Here is a 21,918-nt window from a genome sequence, read left to right on the forward strand (position 1 = left end):
TTGGACAGGCTTTGTGTCCCAAGAGCCAATACTCTAACCATTTCAGTCACTGGTGTTAATAACATGGCTGTTGAAGGCATGGTTCTGAGGGAATAACTTTTCATAAATCCTACCATCACACCTGGAAGGCCTTTTTCAGTTGGTGCTAGTGAAGCAATATTCATCCTAGAAAGTACTCCATTGGATAGTTCTCTTTTCTCCAACCTGGTGTGAATCAGCATCTAGGTTTTAAGTACCACGCAAGTACAAATGTTTGCTTTGGTGGTTCTGTTTTTTAGACCGATAACCTCTCACTCCTTAGTTAAGGGCTTTATTAAGGGCGCATAGCACACAGTTCTGCCGATTCGTTCCCCATGTGTTCCCGCAGAACCTCAGTGTGGCTCCCTCGTCTATTTGCCAGTTGCCTAATCTGGTATAGAGCATTTCTTAGAGTACACTCACCCTGACTGTATTAATCAAGCTTGGGAACGGTTCACCCACCTGGTCAAGTTATAGCTAGAGTGCTCTGACCCATGCCTGGGAACAGTTAGGAGAACATCCTGTCTGGGACCACTTGGAAGAGATGGTCCTGGGTACTGTTTACTTGTGATGCAGTACAGTTGCTTGTGTGTGGATAACGTGCCTCAGAAAAGAAATAGGATTACTGTGGTCTGGTTGGCAGAGGGTATTGAGGTAAGTGCACTTACACTGGGCAATAAACAAGTCTTCCCAGACACAAACTATTTAACTTGGGACACCGTTCAGTTTAACTGTGTACAGTGTAAACGCACCCTTAGTGTTGCACAAGGACAAGGTTGTTTTAAAGCCTAAGGACTCCTTCCTCACAAAGGTGGTCTCTGTTTACTTTTTGCCTTAACCAAGACATTGTCTTTACTTCCTGCTCCAAAACATCCTAAGGAAATTCCTCTCCACTGTCTTAACATGCACTCTGTGAGAGTTTACCTCCAACCTACTTCCTCTTTTGGGCAATCGGATTCCTTGTTGGTTCTTCTTGAAATTATCCGCGGGGGGAAGCACACGGTGCCAGATCTGTCACTTTTGCGTTGGCCTTTCAGCATCACGCAGCTATTTTTCAGATTTGCAAGTCGCCACCTGGGCTTATATTCATGTGTGTTTTTTTTTTTTTTTTCTTTTTTTTAAGTTTAACCAGACGGATGTTCATGTCTCCTGGTGCCATATTAGGGTATCTGATGTTACAAGCTGCTCTCTGAGTCTGTTAAGCCTTCTAGACCAGTTTGTGGGTCTGTTGGCTTTGTTTGCCCACCGTCAGTAGAACTGCTTTTTGACATCCCAGTCATAATGATAAAAAGCTAGTGTCATGTACTGTACCATTAGTAAAATAGGATTTTTGACTTACCAGTAAAATCCACTTTTTGGAGTACAGTACAGAATAGTGGTCCCTTACCTCTGCTTTTAAAAAAATTGAGGTTTGTTTGGGAATGGGAGGGGGCTTTGTTGGGGTGGGGTTGTCCTTGCAGCTTCCTTTTCTGGTATTTAATGTAGATTCATATAACCCACTCATAATGTTTAAAGAAGAAGATTGGGTGATAAAAACAAAAACATACTCGGCTATGTGGTTGCTTTATTGTTCTGATGCTGCAACTTTCCCCCACCGGTTTTAAGACTAGCAATAGAGCGATCACCTGACCCCTCAGTACTTGGTCCTCACTGAGCAGAGAATGATGACTTTTAATCTCCACTCTCAGCTCTGCCCCTCCGGCATTCACTGGAGCACTCACCCCTGGCGGGGTGGGAACTGCTTTTTCAGGCTCCCAGCGGTGAGCTGAGAGGCAGAAGCCAGCTGTCGGTCAGTTATCTGGGTGATCCTGTGATCCAGAAGAGAATCTAAGGTGAAAAAAGTGTTGGCCATAGTTCTTGTAAAAAGCCTGTGTCCCATACTGTTCTCAAAGATATGGGTTTTGCTGGTTAGTCCGAAATCCTATTTTGCATTAAGCCTATATTTCTCTTTCGATCATTGACAGAGACGGCTCCATATTCTTTACTATAGGGTTATGCTGCCCTCTACAGGAGTGGGACCAGGCGGAAAATGTAAAAGCTTGGCTTCGTCCCATGGGCCATCCTCAGCTGGCATAACCCCCCTTCTCTGCTTAGGAATTCCCATTTTTTTTTTTTTTTTGCCTAGTTCAGGAGTAGGACCTAGGCCCTGACATTTTTGTCTATTTTTTGCTGTTTGCTTTTTGGAGTTCTTCCTGTTTTTTTTTTTTTTTTTTTTTCCCCTTTGGAGATCTTCTAGCAAGTGACAGGCTTGACTATTGCAGGTCCAGTGGTCCCCTCAGCCTGGCCAGCGAACGCGTGCAATCCGTAGCTCCACGCTCAGTCGGCCGCAATATAGCCCCACTGAACAGGGACTGTGCCCGCGAGTTAAACGTGTCACAAGGTCCCATATGATCGGGTCTCAGCCTGAGTGTCCGCTTTTCTTCAGGCTGACAGCTCCCCCACTTTGGTGGCGAAGAGGTTCCTGTCTTTGGAGTGTTAACTGCACGCTTCGCTGGATTGGTAAAGGCCTCCTCCTTTCCTTCCACGGATGTTTTGTGGGGCGCAGGTACACCCTGGGGTGGTTGGTCCCTATGGGGTTCTGCCCTGTCCCCCCTTCCCCCTCCCTGGGTGGCATTGAGCTGGCTTGCTTGCTGTGTTCATGGGGGGGGGTGATGTGGCTAATGCCCAGGCTGTGGTTGCCCCTCGCCTTGGTACCTGCGGGCACGCTGTCCCCGTTGCCCTGGGTGGGCCTGCTATAAGGTTGGTGACCTTTTTTGGATTCCCTTGGCACAGCTGGGGGGTGTACCAGTATCTGCGGGCCTGAGTACCATGCGGTCGGGCAGGCCAAAAATTTAGGCCACGGCTTTGTGGCCTAATAGCTGGAAGGGTTCAGTTACGGCAGCTAACGCCACCATTGTACCCCAGGACATCAGTCTCCCCTTCGCTCCTCTGGCTGGTGGTGGTGAGCTCCCCGCGGATTGCGCTCCCGCAGCCGTACAGCAAAACTATAGGCTGCAGTCAACCGGGCCATGTAGCTGAAAAATTTAGGATGAGGCTTTGCAGTCTACTAGGCCGGCACCTTCTGGTGGGGGGGGTGGGGTGGGTGTTGGGGGTCCCAACCAGGTTTAGCTGCCATGGTGCTGTGGGGCATCTGCTTTTCATAGTGACACTGTAGGGGGTAGGCTGTCTGCGGATCTTCCCTCATATGTGGCAGACGGACCCTTTAGGGTTCTTGAAAGTGTGCCCACGGGGGGCTTGAGCCGCCGACCCCAGGAGGGGTAAGGATGGCATTGGGCATTGGATTAGCGCAAATGCGCCCCCCCCCCCCCCCCGCACTCTTCTGTCTAGCCAGATCCTGCTTCTGGTTCAGTCATTGCAGATCGGACCACCCTACCGGGGTTCTGATCCCATATTTCCCTGACCAGTCAAACAGTGAGGATGATTCTTCCATGCCTGCTGCAGCGCACAAAAAGGCACTGGTATTTGCACTGATTGAGTCAGTGCAGGAGGCATTTATTTTGGAGGATGCAGCTGAGGCTGCTGCGGGCATATCTGTTCCGTTTGTCACCCACAAGCTGTCCTGTGTGGTTATGGTGTTCTCTTACTCAGATTATTTTGACAATTGTGTCTATAGGTTCTGGGTGCCTCCAATACGGCCCTTGATGATCCCAATACGCTTTGCTGTCCGGTATCCCTTTGAGGAGTTGTTTCTGAGGAAGTAAACGGTCCCACCGGCGGTGGGTTCCCCTATTTCTATGTTGACTAAGGCAACCATGTTTCCGATTGTAGAATCCCCGGCTTTTAGGAATCGGGCTGCCAGGCAGGCAGAATATCTAAGGCCTGTTATATGTTTGCTATGGCTGGTGCTTTTGGTGGCCTAATTTGGCCTCCGCTCTCGTGTCTCAGACATGAACAGTGTGGGTGATGCTTTTGCATCTGGCCATGGGGGGCGGCCAGTTTCCCCCCGCCTATGGAGAACTGACAGATCGGTTGGTCTAGGGTCTTCAGTTCGTCTGCGATGCATCTTTGGATGCGGTCCCGAGAGTTTTGAAGCGATCTGTCTCGGCAGTGGTGCTTAGGCGTATTTTGTGGCTGAAGTGTTGGTCTGCGGACGAAGCCTCCAAGAAGGCCCTGACTGATTTGCCTTTTCAGGGCGAGCGCCTGTTCGGGACTACCCTGAATGAAATCATTAGGAGTCTGACAGGGGGTAGGAGTACCTTCCTTCTACAGTTTGGAATGGGGAAGGTTCCTCGCTGGTGGCATGGGACTTCATTTTCAGCCCACAAGAAGTTTTTTTCGTCCCTCAGGGACTTCAGAAAAAGTTTCCAAGCCCCTCATATCCTCTTTGGGTGGTTTCTAGCAGCCTTGGTCTGGCAATCAGAGGCCAGGCTTTTCCAGACCTGCTGACAAGGCCCCTCAGGCATGAAGGTTTGCCCCTATCTATATCTGTTGCGTGGGAACGTCCTCGTAGGTTCCAGCGCCGTGGACCTCCCAGGTCAGCGATCAGTGGGTCCACGAGATGATTGTATCCGGTACCAAGATAGAATTCTGTTCTTTTCCTCCGGAAATGTTCCTTCCTTCCAATGTGCACCTGTCCCCAGATCGGCTGCAAGCTCTGGGCAGGGCAGGACTTTTTGGCCCAGGGCGTGATTATCCTGGTTCCGGCGTTGGAATGTTTTTGGGGGTTTTAATCATACCCTGTCATGGTTCCCAGTAAGGAGGGCAAGTTCGTCCGATTCTGGACCTCAGGCCCTGAACCGTTTTGGGCGGGTGCAATAATTTAGGATGGAGTGCTTTCGGACGGTGGTGGCGTCCCTGCATAAAGAGGGTTCCCTTGCTTCTTTAGATGTCAAAGATGCCTACTGGCACATTACAATTTGCACATGACATCAGCGTTTCCTCCTCTTCGCTGTGAGAAGCACTATCAGTTTGTGGCGTTTCCCTTTGGTCTAGCCTCTGCTCCTCAGTTCTTCACAAAAGTGTTGTCCCTGGTCCTAGCGTTGCTGCGTCAGCGCGGGATTGCTGTGCTGGGGGACCTGAACGACCTCCTCTTGTTAGCAGAATCTCTGTCGGTTCTGACAGCCGATGTGGAAATTACTCTCCAGACTTTGCGGGAGATCGCATGGCTTCTGAATTTACGGAAGTCTGACCTGTCTTCGACCAGGAGATTGAATTATCTCGGGCCGACTCTGGATTCAGCTCTAGCAGAAGTGTTCCTTCCTTTGGAAAAGCTAAAGAAGTTGCATTCTGAGATTCAACTGTTTCTAGCCCACACATGGTCGTCTCTTCGGGCGTGCATGTGAGTGTTGGGCCCAATGGTGTCCACCTTCTAGGTGGTTCTGTTTGCACAGTTCTACACGAGACTCCCTCAATAGGAGAAAATGGTCAAATGGGACAAGTGTCCCAAGTCGCTGGACATATTGATTTTTTCCTGAGTCGGGCCACTCTGGTGTGGTGGCTGCTTTCCCCAACCTTGCTACAGGGTAAGTCTTTTCTCTTTTACTGGACAGTGGTCACGACAGATGCCAGCCTGTTCAGGTGGGGAGTGGTTCTGGGGCTGATCTTGGACCAGGGCTGTTGATCGTTGGAAGAGTCCAGATTTCCCATCCATGTCTTGGAACTTCGAGTGATCAGGCTTTTGCATATTCAGTTGGACAGTGCCACGGCCATGGCTTATGTGAATCACCAGGGTGGCACGAAGAGTGTTAGCAGTTCTGAAGGTGTCCTGCATTCTCCAGTGGGCAGATTGGTTCGTTCCGGTCCTCTCCACCGTGCACATTTCCGGCTTGGAAAATTGGCAGGCAGATAACCTCAGACGTCAGGCTTTTGACTAGGGGGAATGGTCCCTTTACCTGGATGTGTATAATCAGATTTGTCTGTGGTGGGACACCCCCGAGGTGGATTTTTTGACATCTCGGCTCATCAGAAAGATCCCGAGGTTCTTGGCCAGGTCACGAGATCCTCTGGCAGACACAACTGATGCTCTTGTGGCTCCATGGAGCTGGTATCATCTGATTTATGCCTTTCCTCTGCTCCATCTTCTGCGACTTCTACGCAGGATTCGAGGCTAAATCGATTCCGGCTATTCTGGTGGCTCCGGACTGGCTTTGCTGCTTTTGGTACATCGGCCTGCTGCGACTTGTCGCCAATGTCCTCTTTGACGGTCTGACTGTTGAGAGCCAGGTGCTGAAAGACAGGGGCTTGTCTGGCTCAGTGATTGCGACCATGTTGAAGGCCAGGAAATATACATCTCGAAAGCTTTATCATCGAACATAGAAGGCGTATATTTCCTGGTGTGAGGTTTGAGGAGTCCATCGTCTTTCCTTTTCAGTGGATTAGGTTCTGGCCTTTCTCCAACGAGGTGTTGATCAGAAACTGCCTTGAGCGCCGTGAAGGGCCAAGTGTCTATCTTGGCAGTCTTTTTTCAGACCTTTGGCTTCCCATTCATTGGTGCGTACATGCCTTTTAAGTGGTTCGTCATTTTACTCTACCTGTACGTTCTCCTCTGCCACCATTCGATTTAAACCTGGTTCTGTTTGTTCTTCAAAAACCTCCCCTTGAAGACATATGGGGGATCCCTTTACTTACACCATCACAAAGGTGGCTTTTTTGGTCTCTGTCACTTCTGCTCACAGCGTGTCGGAGATGGCGGCTTTGTCTTGTCATTCTCTTTATCTGGTGGTTTACAGGGATAAGGTGGTCCTGTGACCATGGTCGTCGTTCCTCCCAAAGGTTGTCTCTGATTTCTATTTGAATTAGGACATTGTGCTGCCGTTCTTGTGTCCCAGGCTGGCTCATCTCAGGAAATTTGCCTTGCATACTCTGGATGTTGTTCAAGCTTTTTGGGTCTGTTTGGCAGTCACCGACTCCTTCCGAGGTCAGATTCGCTCTTTGTGATTACGGGCGGGCCGCGGAAGGGGCTTCCTGCTTTCTCTGCTACTATTTCCAGATATATCAGACAGACAGTGACTCAGGCTTATTCGCTTAAGGGTCGGGTTCAACCCTTTCCCTGTGATAGCACATTGTACTCTGGCACTTAATACTTCTTGGGCTTCCGTCATAGGCGTTGGTGGCACAGGTGTGCATAGCGTCCACTTGGTCATCGGTGCGTACTTTTTTAAAAGTTTTACACCTGTGGTTGCCTGCTTTGCCCGCAATGTTTTGCAGACTGCGATTTAGAGGGTCTGTTTTTCCCCATTTGAGGGTGTGTTTCAGGTTGGGCTCCTGTTCTAGTTGAGCTACTATTGCCTGGATTGGCTTGTGTTGAGCCTTGGGTTTGTTGTTTCCACCCCTCATGTTTGGCACTGCTTTGGGACGTCCCTATGGTAAAGAACATGGAGCTGTGTCTGTCAATGAACAGAAGAGAAGATAGTATTTGTGTACTCGCTGTAAAAGCCTTTTCTCTGAGTTCATTGACAGACACAGCACCCACCCCTCCAAGGCGTTTTAAGCTTCTGTTACTGCTTGTTACTAAACTGATTATCTCTAAGCAGAGAGGGGGATTGTGCCAACTGAGGATGGCCAACGGGGCGTAGCCAAGCTTTTGTGTTGTCTGCCTAGTCCTATTCCTATAGAGGGCAGCATAACCCTATGGCAAAGAATATGGAGCTGTCTCTATCAATGAAGTCTGAGATAAGGATTTTACGGTGAGTACAAAAATCCTATTTTTTTTTTTCAAATGTATATCTAAGATATATTTTACTAAGTTGTCCTCTATTAGTAAGATTCTGCTATGTACACCCATCTATAAAGCTTGACTGACTTCTGCTAAGTATTGGCTTTTTTGTTCCTTTATAATGTATAGTTATTTGTAGACTGCAGGTGTGGCCAGGATATGCAGCTAGCATACGCAAGACGGACGGCGGCCTTTTTCTTATAGCGGACATTACCCACAAGATTATCAGAAATGACTCTGTGCTTGACATCATGTAAGTTAATATTGTACATAATGTGTTGTATACCTAGAGTGGACTACCCATAGGGGGTTTATACCTATATAGGACTGCCCATAAGAGGCGCCGAGTTTTTTTTTGCTGCTGAGGAGAAAGGAGTTAAAAAGGAAGTAAAGCTTCCTCTGTAACGTGTACCTATAGGTAAGCCTATTATGAGGCTTACCTCCAGGTAGTGGAAATAGCTCCTAAACATGCACCGCTTAGGAGATGTTTACTTTACATGCAGCCAGTGACATCTCGCCCGTGCCATTCCTTTAGAGCCCTGTGCCGTGAACAGTGGCTCCTACTTGATGCCGGAGGACACAAACCTGGAAGGAAGATGGCTGAACATGTCGACCATGTCACCAGTGAGCAGGCGGTGCTGCGGGAGCTTCATTCTAAGGTAAGTATTTCATAATGAGCTAGTATGCGATGCATACTTGCTCGTTATGCCTTTGTCATTCAGGTTTTTTTTTTCTTTTCTGGGCTTTACAACCTCTCTAAACAAGAGCATGGAGAACAGTGAATAGCCATTTTGTAGTGTTATCAACAAAGTGCTGTTTGATATCGCTTTTAAGTGGTCAAGGATCCCTGGTTAGTGCGATCCTGCAGGGGGGAGCATGTGTGGCACACCTCACACAGAGTGGATACAGCACTTTTATTTATGAGAACTTTATAAGGACTTCTCACTAAATATCATATAAAGACTGTTGCAATTGATCTATTGCTTTTATCCTTTGTTGGGAGGTGTTTTATAGTACACTGAATTTTTCTGATTTGGTGAACATTAGCACTTCATTGATGGGATCTCATTTTTTTTTTCTCTATCGGTCATCTACGGACCCAGCTCCGTATCTTCTTAAAACATTGAGTTGTGCTCCTCCAATCAGGAATAGGCACTAGACATGAAAAAACTTTACCACTCCTAATGTGGGCTGTCCCTGCAGGGATAACCCCACACACTCCGCTACAGCACCTAGTTTTGTTTCTGCCTAGTTTGGGATTTAGTCCTAGTTCCCTGCTGTGACTTTGGTCTTAGCTATAATAGGGAAATTTGTTTTTTTGTTTTTTTTTTTTTTTTTTCTTTTTTTAATGTTTTCATTAGTTAGTTCCTGGAGAACTACAAGCAACAGCAGGCTGTGGTTTTGGACTGAATATTCTAGATCCTTACGGTCTCCCAGCCTGGCCAGTGAGCATGAGCAGGTTATAGTCCAGAACTAGGCCTCACCACGACAGAGCCCCAATGGATGTGGACAAGTCTGCGAGTGGACGAGTCTCTCTGGGACGCGATTGACCTGGAGCGCCCTGAGTGAAAAAAAAAAAAAAAAAGAATTACGAGCCGTGGTCATTTTTTTCTCGGGGGTGGCCTTGTACTGGTGTTCTTTCCTAGGTCCCCTCTGATGCTCCCTTCATGGGGTCCAGGAGACCAAATGGCACGCTGTGGGGGCTGCCATTTTGCTGTAGATTTATGCTTTTTCTTTTCCCATTGAATTGCATGGGCAACCATTTTTTGTTGGTTCCCCATAGGAATACATGGGGTGGCCATTTTCCTGTAGTCCACAATTCTGAACAGGCGAACGACATGTAATTTCTATAATGTAAAATCTTTATGTAAAATCTATCTATGACAAGCTGGCTTGTCCTTTCCTGTTAATAAACATTTTACTTTCACAAGATAGTGCTGGCAGTCTCGTGAGCGGTCTGGTAACGTTTTTTGGGTTCCCCTTTAGGTTTTACTCGCCCACTCTATCTGCTTGTATTGCATTGGCATTGGGTATACCGCATTGATTGTACCAGTTCATCTCTCATGAACGCTTTCAAGGGTTTTATTCAAACCTGTTTACTGTGCCCAGAAAAGAGGACAAAGTTTGTCCAATTCTTGATTTCAAGGCTCTGAACTGCTTTGTGCGGGTACAGAGGTTTTGCATGAAATCCATTCAAACGATAGTGGCGTCTCTACACCAGGGAGGCTTTTTGGCCTCAATGGATATCAAGGAAGCATATCTACACATCCCTATATAAGCTGGCCACCAGCGGTTTCTACGCTTTGCCGTAGCAGAGGAGCATTATCAATTTGTGGCCTTACCCTTTAGTCTGGCCTCCGCTGCCAGGGTGTTTACCAAAGTACTGGCCCCGGTGTTGGCATTGTTTCGCCAATGGGGTATTGCAATACTGGAGTATCTTCTATTGAGAGCAGACTCTCATTCAGCCCTAATGGGCGACCTGATGATCACTGTCGGCTCCCTGCAGGAGTTCGAGTGGACTATCAATTTCAAGAAATCCAACCTGATACCTTCCATGAGACTGGCTTATCTGGGCCTGACTCGAGTTAGCCTTGGCGAGGGTCTTTCTTCCCCTAGACAAGGTGCAAGGTTGCAGGGGGCGATCCGGTTTTTGCTGGCAAACGATCTGTCTTTTCTGCGAACTTGCATGCGGCCGTTGGTTGGGTCTGTTGGTATTGACCTTTGAGGCTGTTCCATTTGCTCGTTTCCATACCAGACCTTTGCAACAAGAGTTTCTGGTCAAATGCAACATGGATCCAAAGTCTTTTGACAATTTGATTTGGTTTAGCTGCAACAACAGAGCTACACTGTTATGGTGGCTTCACTCTCCAGCTCTAATGGCAGGGCAAGTCCTTCTTTCCATTCTTTTGGACGGTGGTAACCATGGACGCCAGCATGTCGGGCTGGGGTAGGGTGCTGGGGAGGTTCTTTGCCCAGGGAAGCTGGACAGTAGAAGAGTCCAAACTACCGATAAATGTTTTGGAGCTCAGAGCAATAAAGCTTTGTTTGAGCCACTGGACGTCTCGTCTGCAAGATTGTCCGGTTCGGACAATGCCACGGCTGTAGCTTACAATCAGTCACAAAGGGGGCACCAAGAGTGTCTTGGTGGCCAGGGAAGTGGTCCCTACACCTGGAGGGGGTCTCATCTCCTATGTTTCAGGTGAGGGACACCCAAGGTCGATCTTTTAGCTTCTCGCCTCAACATGAAGGTGCAGAGGTTTATAGCCAGATCTCGAGATCCTCTGGCCGACGTCACAGACGCACTGGTGGCTCCTTGGGGGTCGATATCGGCTGATCTATGCGTTCCCTCCGCTGAGGCTTCTATGCAGAGTAGAAGTGGAAGTCATTCTGGTTTCTCCAGATTGGCCTTGTCGGTCTTGGTACGCAGACCTAGTAAGGTTGGTCGCCGATGCTCCTTGGAAACTTCCTCTCAGGTAAGATCTGCTGTCTCTGGGTCCAAACTTCCATCCTCCTCCACAGTCGCTGGCTTTAACGTTATGGCTGTTGAAAGTCAGGGGTTGAAACTAAGCTAGATGTCTTGCTTACTCTGATTCTTACGGTCCTGAAGGCTAGGAAGTCTACTTCCAAAAAGATAGATCATCGTACGTGGAAATCGTACATTTCATGATGCGAATCGCTAAAGGTGCACCCTCGCTTACTTTCGGTTGCTAGGGTTTTGGTCTTTCAGTAGAAAGGGGTTGAACAGCGGTTGGCTTTGGGCACTGTCAAAGTTAAAGTGTCGGCCATAGCGATATATTTTCAATGCTCGTTAGCTACACATGCCTTAATTTGTACCTTTATTCAGGGAGCGCGCCATATGGCTCCTCCGCGGCGGTCCCCGCTGCCTCCGTGGGATCTAAATCTGGTATTATCTGTTCTTCAAAAGCCTACTTTTGAGAACAAATGGGAGATTTCTCTGCTTTCATTGTCTCAGAAGGTTGCCTTGTTGGTGGCTATCACTTCTGCACTCTAAATTGGTGGCTTTGTCCTGCCGTTCGCCTAATCTGGTGGTCCACAGAGATAAAGTGGTACTCCGACCAAATCAATCTTTCTACCAAAAGTGGCTTCTGATTTTCAGTTGAATGAAGACATCGGGCTGCCTTCACTCTATCCCAAGCCTAAGCATCCTAAGGAAATTGCCTTGCATTCTTTGGTTGTGGTTAGAGCAATCAGAGTTTACCTGGTGGTTACTGAGTCTTTTAGGAAGTCGGATGCTCTTTTTGTCCTTACTGTGGGTCCTCGTAAGGGTTTGACTGCGTCTGCGGCGAACATTTCCAGGTGGATCAGGCAGACGGTTTTTCCGACTTATTCACTGAAGGGTCAGGTTCCTCTTTTCCCAGTGACGGCACATTCTACTAATGCGCTGAGTGTCTTTTGGGCTTTTTGCATCACTGACGCCTGATGGCGAACTTGCAAAGCGGCGACTTGGTCGTCTGTGCATACGTTCACAACATTCTACAAAGTTGATGTGTTGGCATCTTCGGATGCTTCTTTTGACCACAAGGTTTTGCAGGCAGCTGTTTAAAGAGAATCTTTTTTTTATTCTCTTTGAGGGTGTATGTTTTTACTAGTTGAGCTCCAGTTGTTCCTGGTTGAGCTCCATTTTACCTGGTTGGCTATGTTTAGCCTTTGAGGAGTTACATTCTTCTTTGCGTCATCTTCCCACCCCTCATTAATACTGCTTTGGGACATCCCAAGGGTCTAAGAAGATATGGATCTGCGTCTCTCGATGAACGATAGAGAAAACTGGATTTTTGTACTTACCATAAAATCCTTTTCTCTGAAGTTCAACGACAGACGCAGCACCCGCCCCTCTGCTTCTAAGTGAATGGGGTTGTTTTGTCTTCTAAACACTGCTTGCATCGAAACTGGCTGCTGAGGTAGAGTGTGTGCGGTTATGCCTGCTGGGACAGCCCCTATAGGCGTGGTAAAGCTTTTTCCTGCCTATTGCTTATTCCTGATTGGAGGAGCATAACGCAATGGTCTAAGAAGAGATGGAGCTGTGTATGTCGATGAACTTCAGAGAAAAGTATTTTACGGTAAGTACAAAAATCTAGTTTTTTTTTTTACATTTGTAGGGATTTTTATGCAACACCAGCACATTTAGTGATTTTTTTTTTTATGTTGGATAGAGGTTGCGTTTAAAGTGTTTCCAAATAGTCTTCACTGCATTTTTTATCACGCAGATATTACACATTTGTACACAGTGGCAGCTTGATGAGAGGAGGGTGTATTATAATTTCAGACCGATATATAATTTCATTAGTGAGAGTAAGGTGCATTGTAGTGCTATGCCTATATATATTTATTTAATTCTTTTGTATCCTGGTTTAGGATTCATATAGGGTGGGAGCAGCTGCAATATAGAGACAGCTATTATTACTATAGTGCTGAAAGTTTGACATCTTCAAGGTTTTTTTGCTGCCTAGTGTCCTACTCCTGTAGGTGGTGCTACGAAAAACCTTTTACCTACTATGTACGTCAATGAACTTAGAGAAAAGGGATTTTAAGGTGAGAAACAAAAAATCCCGTTATTACGCAAGATATGGTAAGGCGTTTCTAGACTATACTTATTCCCATCCATATACATCGATCAACCATTACATTATGATTTCCTACCATAACATTATGATCACCCACCTACTATTGCGTAGGTTCCTCTTTTGGTATCCAAACAACCCTGACCTGTAGAGGCAAGGATTTGACTAGAAATGCAACACAGAAGAAATCAGGCGCCTGGAACAGAAAAAAACACCTTGGTGAGTTTAAAGCCAATAAGTCCACAGCAGCTCTTGTGAAATCTCCTGGATTGGAAAATGGGATATGTAAGCAGAAGGGAACTATGAGCGCTTAGGTTGGCTTCATAGTGATGGATTACATTGTCTAAAACAAAGTATTGTTCCACAGTAATATGTAGATAAGTCATAAAATGTATTCCATCACAATAGGAAGGGTTGAAATAATGGGTGAGCCTTACACATCTAGATAAAACAGAATGACGATCAGGCAAAGCCTGTCTACTTTCCCGACAGCAGTATGGAGCACATAAAGGGATGGATGGCTGTTGGTAGATCCATGCAATAAGCTGCTGTGTAGCTGTAGATTGCAGATGTCATGAGCAGTGTTTGCTGGTGTGATACAGGGCAGCGTGAATCCCAAACTGACAGGCAGGGGCGGTTGGTGATCAGGTCGGTCACCGCGCCCAGGAGGCAGGCTCTGAGATCACAAAGTGGTTTGTCGATGGAAATCAATCCAGATTCAAGTCCCGTCACCATTACATCATGTTTCGCTTGTCTGCTCCTCGCCGGGTCAGGTATCGGGACAGACCAGTCTGGGATTATTTATATGAACAAGAAAGGAAGGGGACAGCCGAAACACAAATTGTATATTTGAAGGGATCGATGTCCTCTGACGTGGGCTCCACTGCTATCACTCAAGTAGAGCGATATGAATACCACTAACCCACGGCAAACAGCCAATATTGTAATATATTAATAACATTTAAAATAAACAATGTTAATAAGAAATTAAACTAGAATGATAATGAAAAATAAATATATATAGATGTATTGATAATAATAGAGAATTAAAGAAAATGATCATAATAACAGGATAATGATGAAAAAATATATGTTTAAAAGAAAAAAAATTGTCCTGTCCATTGACAGACGCAGCTCTTATGCTTCTTATACCATTGGGTTATGCTGCACCCTACAGGAGTAGTACTAGGCAGGAAAAAAGTTTACCATGCCTATGGGGGCTGTCCCTATAGGCATAACCCTGCACACCCTGCCCCAGCATACTAGTTTGTTTCTGCCTAGTGAAGGAGTAGGACCTAGGTTTCCTGCTGGGACTTCGGTCTCAGTTTTTTTTTTTATTCTTTTAAAGAATATTTAGTTTTATTTTCTTTACTCACTTCTGCTAGTTAGTGTTCAGGGGGTTCCTCCTGGTGAACTGCAAGCGATAGCCGGCTGAAGTTTCGAAATGGATAATCTCGATCCTTAAGGTCTCCCAGCTTGGCCTACGAGCGTGAGCACGTTGTAGTCCCGCACTAGGCCTCGCCGTGACAGAGCCCGGTTTTGAATGGTGATGAGCCTGCGGGTGGATGTTTCGCGTGGACGCAACGACCTGGAACGCCCTGAGTCACAGCGTACCTCTCGGCTGGTGTCATCCCCACTCTGGGTGGGAGGTGGTCTGTCTGGAGCGGAGCCCACAATGTCCATCTTATGGTGAGTAAATGCAACCCTCCCATATCCCTTAGTGGTCTGGGGGGGGGGGGGGTGCTGCCCTTATTGCGGTTTGTTGTAGATTCTCTGTGGCCTCCGATTTGGGGTTCCCTAACCGCATGGCATGCCATGGAGGCTGCCATGTTTAGTGTGGGCATCTGAGAATTTCACCCCATTAACTTGCAATCATGCAGCCATTTTCCCTGTGTTTCCCATAGACTTTGCATTGGCAGCCATTTTTTTGTAGCTCTATGTAGCTACACAGGCAGTGTGACCTTTCACATTCTATATAGGCTGATGTCATATCCTGTGACTTTCACTCTCCTGCTGCACAGATTGGCTCTGGAGGTTTCTCAGTGAGGTGGTCAAGTTCTGGGGTCTATGTGGGCATATCCCTGCGCACTCTGCTATCTGCATATATTTAAGAGGGACTCCACATACCGCAGCCGTCTGTCATTCTCCTTTAGATCATCACTGAGACTATGCGATCCTGCTATGTAGGATCGTATGTCTCTGTGATGATTTAACAAGCCATGCCCTCTGACAGTTAGAATCACGCCCCTAGGGACACACTTAACCCCTTGATCACCAATAAAGTTAAGCCCTTCTCTGGCAGTGTCATTTTTACAGTAACAGTGCATATTTATAGCACTGATTACTGTAGTTAATGTCACTGGTACCCCCAAAAATGTCAGGGGACCGATCTGTCCGCCACAATGTCACAGTCCCGCAAAAAAAAAAAAAAAAATTGCAGATCGCCGCCATTACTAGTTAAAAAAAAAAATTACAAATCTTTCCCGTAGTTAATAACTTTTGCGCAAACCAATCAAAATACGCTTATTGCGATTTTTTTTTTTTTTTTTACCAAAAATGTAGCAGAAAACAAATTTGCCTAAAATGTTAAAAAAATTCTGATTTTTAATTTTTTTTTCTTATAATTTCATATAAAAAAAGTGAAAAATATTATTTTTTTTTTTTTTTTTAGTGCTGAAAAGCGGTAACGAAAAAATTTTATTTTTTCAAAATTGTCTCTTTTGTTTATGGCGCAAAAAGTAAATATCGCACAGGTGAGCAAATACCACCAAAAGAAAGCTCTGTGGGAAAAAAAGGACGTCCATTTCATTTGGGTACAGCGTCGCACGACCATGCAATTGTCCGTTACATTCACGCAGTGCCAAATCGCAAAATAGGGCCTGGTCTTTGAGCAGCCAAATCCTCCGGGGCTTAGGTGGTTAAGTAAGGGAAACTTTAAAAAATGGCAGATCAACCCACACCTGCAGGGGCAAAACCCAAAAATTTTGCAAGGTTTTCCCTTGTCCCGAGAATTTTCCTGATATTGTTAATGAACAATGGCGAGGTATCAAGCACGTGCTAGTAGTGCCTAAGCGCTTTAAATGCTGTTATCCCTTTGCTGACACATTTTCGAACCGTTGGACGGTACTGCTTAAGGTGGATCATCCTGTATCCAGGTTGAACAAATCTTCTATATTGCCTGTGGTAGATTCCCTGGTGTTTACGGACCCGGTGGACAGGCGGGTGGAATTCCTATCCTGCCACCTTCATGTGTTGGCGGGTACAATCCTGAAATCGATTTTTGTGTCTGTTTTGGTATCACTGACAGTTATGGAATGGGTAAAGGGTTTTAATGGAAACCTAGATGCTGGCTTAGTTTTCCTGGAGCTGATGGAACTTGGATGCGTCCTTGGATGCGGCTCCCCTGGTGGCCAGAGTGTCGGCTGTGGGGATTGCCGTAAGACTTATGGTGTGGCTGAAGAGCTAGTTGGCAGACCAGGCTTCCAAGAAGGCCTTAACAGATCTCCCCTTCCTGGGAGAGCGATTATTTGGCGACTCGCTGGGTGAGTTGATCAATGGTCTAACTGGTGGGAAGAGTGCTCTTCTTTCTCAATCCTCCAAAGGTAAGGCATCCCGTAGTAAGGGGGGGCCTTCTTTCACCGCTCATAGACGTTTTTTTTCGTGCCTCAGGGGCACAAGAAATAGGTAAGCCATTCAGGGCTTCTGGAGGGGCTAAAAAGCCATAGTCAGGTAAGACCAAGACCAGCCATTCTGGTTCTGCAGACAAGTCCTCTTCAGCATGAAGGGGCGCCCTCACCCGTTTCTGGGGTGGGGGAACAACTGTGCTTCTTTCAGTATTCCTGAACTTCCTTCATTCAATACAAATGGGTTCACAAACTAATTCGTTCCGAGTACAAGATCGAATTTCGGTCCCGGCCGGCGGACAGGTTGTTTCAGTCAAATCTTCGCCTGTCTCTGGATCGTTTGAAGGATCTCTGGGACGCAGTGAAGGATCTCCTTGATCAAGGAGTGATTGTGCCGGTTCCTCCACAGGAACACTTTCAAGGTTTCTATTCAAACCTATTCATGGTGCCCAGGAAATAGGGCAATGTACGTCCAATCCTGGACCTCCAGGCTGTGAACCCTTTTGTGCAGGTGCAGAAGTTTCGACTAGAATCCATTTGGTCGGTGGTAGTGTCTTTAAATCGGGGATTTTCTGGCCTCCATCGATATCAAAGATGCGTATCTACACATCCCCATCTACGGGGGACACCAGCAATTTCTCCGCTTTGCGGTGGCAGAGCAGCATTTTCAGTTTGTGGCATTACCCTTTGGTCTCGCCCCTTCTCCCAGAGTCTTTAACAAGGTACTGGCCCCGGTATTGGCCTTTATGCGCCATAAAGGGATTGCGATCCTGGGATATCATGACAATTTTCTATTGAGAGCGGACTTTCACTTGGCTCCGTTTGGTGACCTGTCAACAACAGTTCAGACCCTTCAGGAATTCGGGTGGACTATCAATTTCAAAAAATTTGCTCTGACGCCTTCAGGTTGACTTATCTGGGGCTGACTCTAGATTCCACCTTGGCAAGGGTCTTTGTTCCCCTGGTAAAATTTCAGAAGTTACAGGGAGCGAGATCTGGTTGCTGTTAAAAACCAATCTGTACTCAATATGAACTTGCATGAGAGCCCTGGGCCTGATGGTATCAACCTTCGAGGCGGTTCCGTTTGCTCAGCCTCTGCAAAAAGAGATTCTTGCCAAATGGAACAGGGATCCACATTCTTTAGGCAAAATAATACGACTGAACCGACTCACGAAGTCCGTTCTTTCCTGGTGGATCCAGTCGCCAGCATTGTGTCAGGGCAAGTCCTTCCTACCACTGTTTTTCACAGTGGTCACCACAGAAGCCAGCCTGTCAGGCTGGGGTGGAGTACTGGGGAAGCTCTGTGCCCAGGGAACCTGGTCAACAAAGGAGTCTTCCTTACCGATCAATATTCTGGAGCTCAGAGCAATCACGTGTTGCCTGATCCACTGGACAAATCGGCTATGCGGTTCTCCTGTTCGGATCCAATCGGACAATGCCACGGCTGTGGCTTACATCAAGGGGCACCAAGAGTGTCCTGGCTGCCAAGGAGATGGCCGAGATTCTGGTATAGGCAGAAGACAATTTTCCGGCTCTTTCCGCAGTCCACATTCTGGGTGTGGAGAATTGGCAAGCGGATTACCTGAGTCGTCAGGTGCTGGATCAAGGGGAATGGTCCCTTCTTCTGGAGGAGTTTCATCTCCTGTGTGTCCGATGGAGAATTCCAGAGGTAGACCTGTTTGCGGCTTGCCTCAACGAACAAGTCTAGAGGTTTGTGGGCAGGTTTCGGGATCCTCTGCCCGACGCAACAAAAGCCTTAGTGTCGTTCTGGTGGCCCCAGACTGGCCTCGTCTGTCTTGGTACGCAGACCTAGGAAAATTGGTCGCTGATCCTCCGTGGAGACTTCCACTGAGAAAGGATCTGCTGTCCCAGGGACCGATCCTCCATCCTGCTTTACGGTCGCTGGTTTTAACGGTATGGCTTTTGAAGAGATAGGGGTTTATCTGAATCAGTGATTTTTACGCTATAGAAGGCTAGGAAGGCGACTTCTAGGAAGATTTATCATCGTACATGGAAATCGTACATTTCATGGTGTGAATCGCTGAAGCTGCACCCTCGCTTGTTTTCTATAGCTAGGGTTTTGGCCTGTTTACAAAAAGGGGTTGCGCAGTGGTTGGCCTTGGGCACTATTACGGGCCCAGTGTCGGCCTTGGCTATTTACTTCCAACGTCCGTTGACTGCTAATGTCTTGATTCATACTTTTATTCAGGGGGTGCGTCATCTGGCTCCCCCGAGAAGATCCCAGTTGCCTCCATGGGATCTCAATCTGGTTTTGTCTGTTCTTCAAAAGACCCCTTTTGAAAAATTAGGGAGATTCTTTTTTTTTTTTTCATTTATGGATATTCTTTATCCCAGAAGGTTGCTTTTCTGGTGGCAATTACTTCTGCATTGGCGGCGCTTTCCTGTTCTCCTTATTTGGTGGTCCACAGAGCTTAAGTGGTACTCCGACCTAATCAGTCTATTCTCCCTAAGGTGGTGTCTGATTTCCCTCTAAATGAAGACATTGTGTTGCCTTCACTCTGTCCAAAGCCAAAGCATCCCAAGGAAATTACTTTGCACTCTGTGGATGTGGTTCGGGCGATCATGGTTTACCTGACGGTCACTGAGTCTTTTAGGAAATCGGATGCTCTTTTTGTCTTTACTGAGGGATCTCGTAAAGGTTTGGCTGTGTCTGCTGCGACTATATCCAGATGGATTAGGCAGACAGTAGTTCAGGCTTATTCATTGAAGGGTTAGGTTCCTCCTTTCCCCATTGAAGGCTCATTTTACTAGAGCGCAGAGTGCCTCTTGGGCTTTTTGCCATCAAGCCTCAGTAATGCAAGTTTGTAAGGCGGCAACTTGGTCGTCTGTGCACACATTTACAAAATTCTACAAGGTAGATTTGTTTCTCATCTTCGGATGCATCCTTTGGCCGCAAGATTTTGCGGGCTGCTGTTTAAAAGAGACTCGTTTTGTTTCTCTTTAGGGTTTTTTTTCTTTCATGGGTAAGCTCCTGTTGTTCCTGGTTGAGCTTCATGTTACCCAATTGGCTAAGTTTAGCCTTTGGAGTTTATGTTAAGTATTTGTTTTGCGTTCTTCCCACCCCTCATGCCTACACTGCTTTAGGACGTCCCAATGGTAGAAGGCGCATAAGAGCTGCGTTTGTCAATAAACAATAAAGAATTTAACATAAAATCCCTTTCTCTCTGAAGTCCATTGACAGATGCAGCACCTGCCCCTCTGATATGGGGATGGTTTGTGTCGTTTTCCCACGGCTTGCAACGAAACTGGTATGCTGGAGCAGGCCGTGTGGGGTTATGCATGTAGGGACAGCCCCCATAGGAGTGGTATACTGTTTGTTTTTTTCCTGCCTAGTACTACTCCTGTAAGGGGCAGCATAACCCAATGGTGTAAGAAGCATAAGAACTGCATCTGTCATTGGACTTCAGAGAGAAAATAATTATATGGTAAATATCTTACAAAAATCCAGTGTGTTGACTTCTCTATATCCTAGGCTTAAACTTCCTAAGGAAATTGCCTTGCATTCCTTGGATGTGGTTCGGGCAATCAGTGTACCTGCCAGCTACAGTGTTTTTTTTCGGAAGTCAGACTCACTATTTGTACTCCCGGATGGACCTCGGAAAGGGTTGTCTGCTTCTGCTCCTACCATTTCCAGATGGATCAGACAAGACAGTGATCCAGGCATATGCCATTAGGGGTCAGGTTCCTCCTTTCCCTGTTTAAGGTGCACTGTACTAGTTCGTTTAGTTCCTCCTGGGCCTTCCGTAATCGGGCGTCAGTGCTGCAGGATTGCAAGGTGGCCACCTGGTCATCTGTGCACACTTTAACAAAGTTTTATAAGGTGGATGTGTTGGCATCTGCAGATGCTTCCTTCGGCCGCAAGGTTTTGCACGCTGCTGTTTAGAGGACCTGGTACTATTTGAGGGTGTATTGTTTTTTTCAGGTTAGCTCCAGTTGTTTATTGCTGAGCTTCATATTACCTGGTTGGCTACAGTTTAGCCTTGTTTTTCTTGCAGTTCCCACCCCTCAGGTTTGACACTATTTTGGGACGTCCCAACTGTCAAAAAGATAAGGAGCTGTGTCCATCAATGAACGTAAGGGAAAATGTGATTTTTGACTTACCGTAAAATCCATTTCTCTATTGTACAACACGGGGCACAGAGCCATATTCATTACCATATGGGTTATACGCCACCTATAGGTGAATGGACACTGGTATCCAATCAGAAAGGAAGTCCCCCTGTATAACCCCTTCTACACAGGAAGTACCTCAGTTTTTTTGCCAGTGTCTTAAAGGTGATGTCACGGTGAAGCTCTTCACATTTTTTATGTTTTTTTCAAAGAAGAAATAAAAAATATTATGCTGCAATACCCAACAAAAGATCTCTGAATCTAAGGGGTTAGCAATCAGATCCATCCAAAAGAGTCCATGACTTAAAGCGGAGTTCCAGCCATTTACTCACCTGTCCAACGGTCCAGCGATGCGGCCGCCGGAAGCCTCGATCCTCTCCCTCGGCGCCGGCATCACTGCTGTGGGCACCCGGCTGTTACAGTTTGCGGCTTCACAGCCGGGTACCCACTGCGCATGCGCGAGTCGCGCTGCGCGCCGTGATTGGCCGGCAATCTTCTGGGACCTCTGACGTGTCCCAGAAGATTGCAGGGAGGGAGGGGGAGAGGAGAACTTCCGCTCAGGGCGCCGCGGCGCTCCGAGCGGAAGTGGGAGCGGGTACCTGTCAAAACTAGGTACCCGCTCCCCCCCCCAAAAAATGACATGCCAAATGTGGCATGTCGGGGGGTCAGGACTCCCTAAAGCGGAAGTTCCACTTTTGGGTGGAACTCCGCTTTAAAAGCTTTGTACCAGAGCCTCGGGAAAGGAGATACAAGGCTTTGGCTGTAATGTTGTCCTTTTTAGGCATTGGACCCTGGGATCCGGACCCTTAGTAAAACCATCTCAAAGGCGTTCCTGCAAGGTTGCTCTACAGGTACAAGGGAGTGGTCCCTCAAAAACAAGGGGACCCAGTCCTTGTAGGTCAGCAAGTGACAG

The 21,918-nt window shown here is 47.0% G+C and overlaps 1 protein-coding gene across 1 annotated transcript in view; it reads left to right on the forward strand.

Annotated features, from left to right (window-relative positions):
* PIWIL2 (piwi like RNA-mediated gene silencing 2) overlaps nt 1-21,918 on the forward strand; it is a 727,256-nt gene that overhangs the window by 202,247 nt on the left and 503,091 nt on the right. The window contains exon 8 of the mRNA XM_082255773.1: nt 7,812-7,925. Coding sequence (XP_082111899.1) covers nt 7,812-7,925 — 114 coding nt within the window. The remainder of the gene's footprint in view (nt 1-7,811; nt 7,926-21,918) is intronic.

This window comes from Pelophylax lessonae (genome assembly GCF_965119305.1).
Source record: "Pelophylax lessonae genome assembly, chromosome: 4".
Classification (NCBI taxonomy): domain Eukaryota; kingdom Metazoa; phylum Chordata; class Amphibia; order Anura; family Ranidae; genus Pelophylax; species Pelophylax lessonae.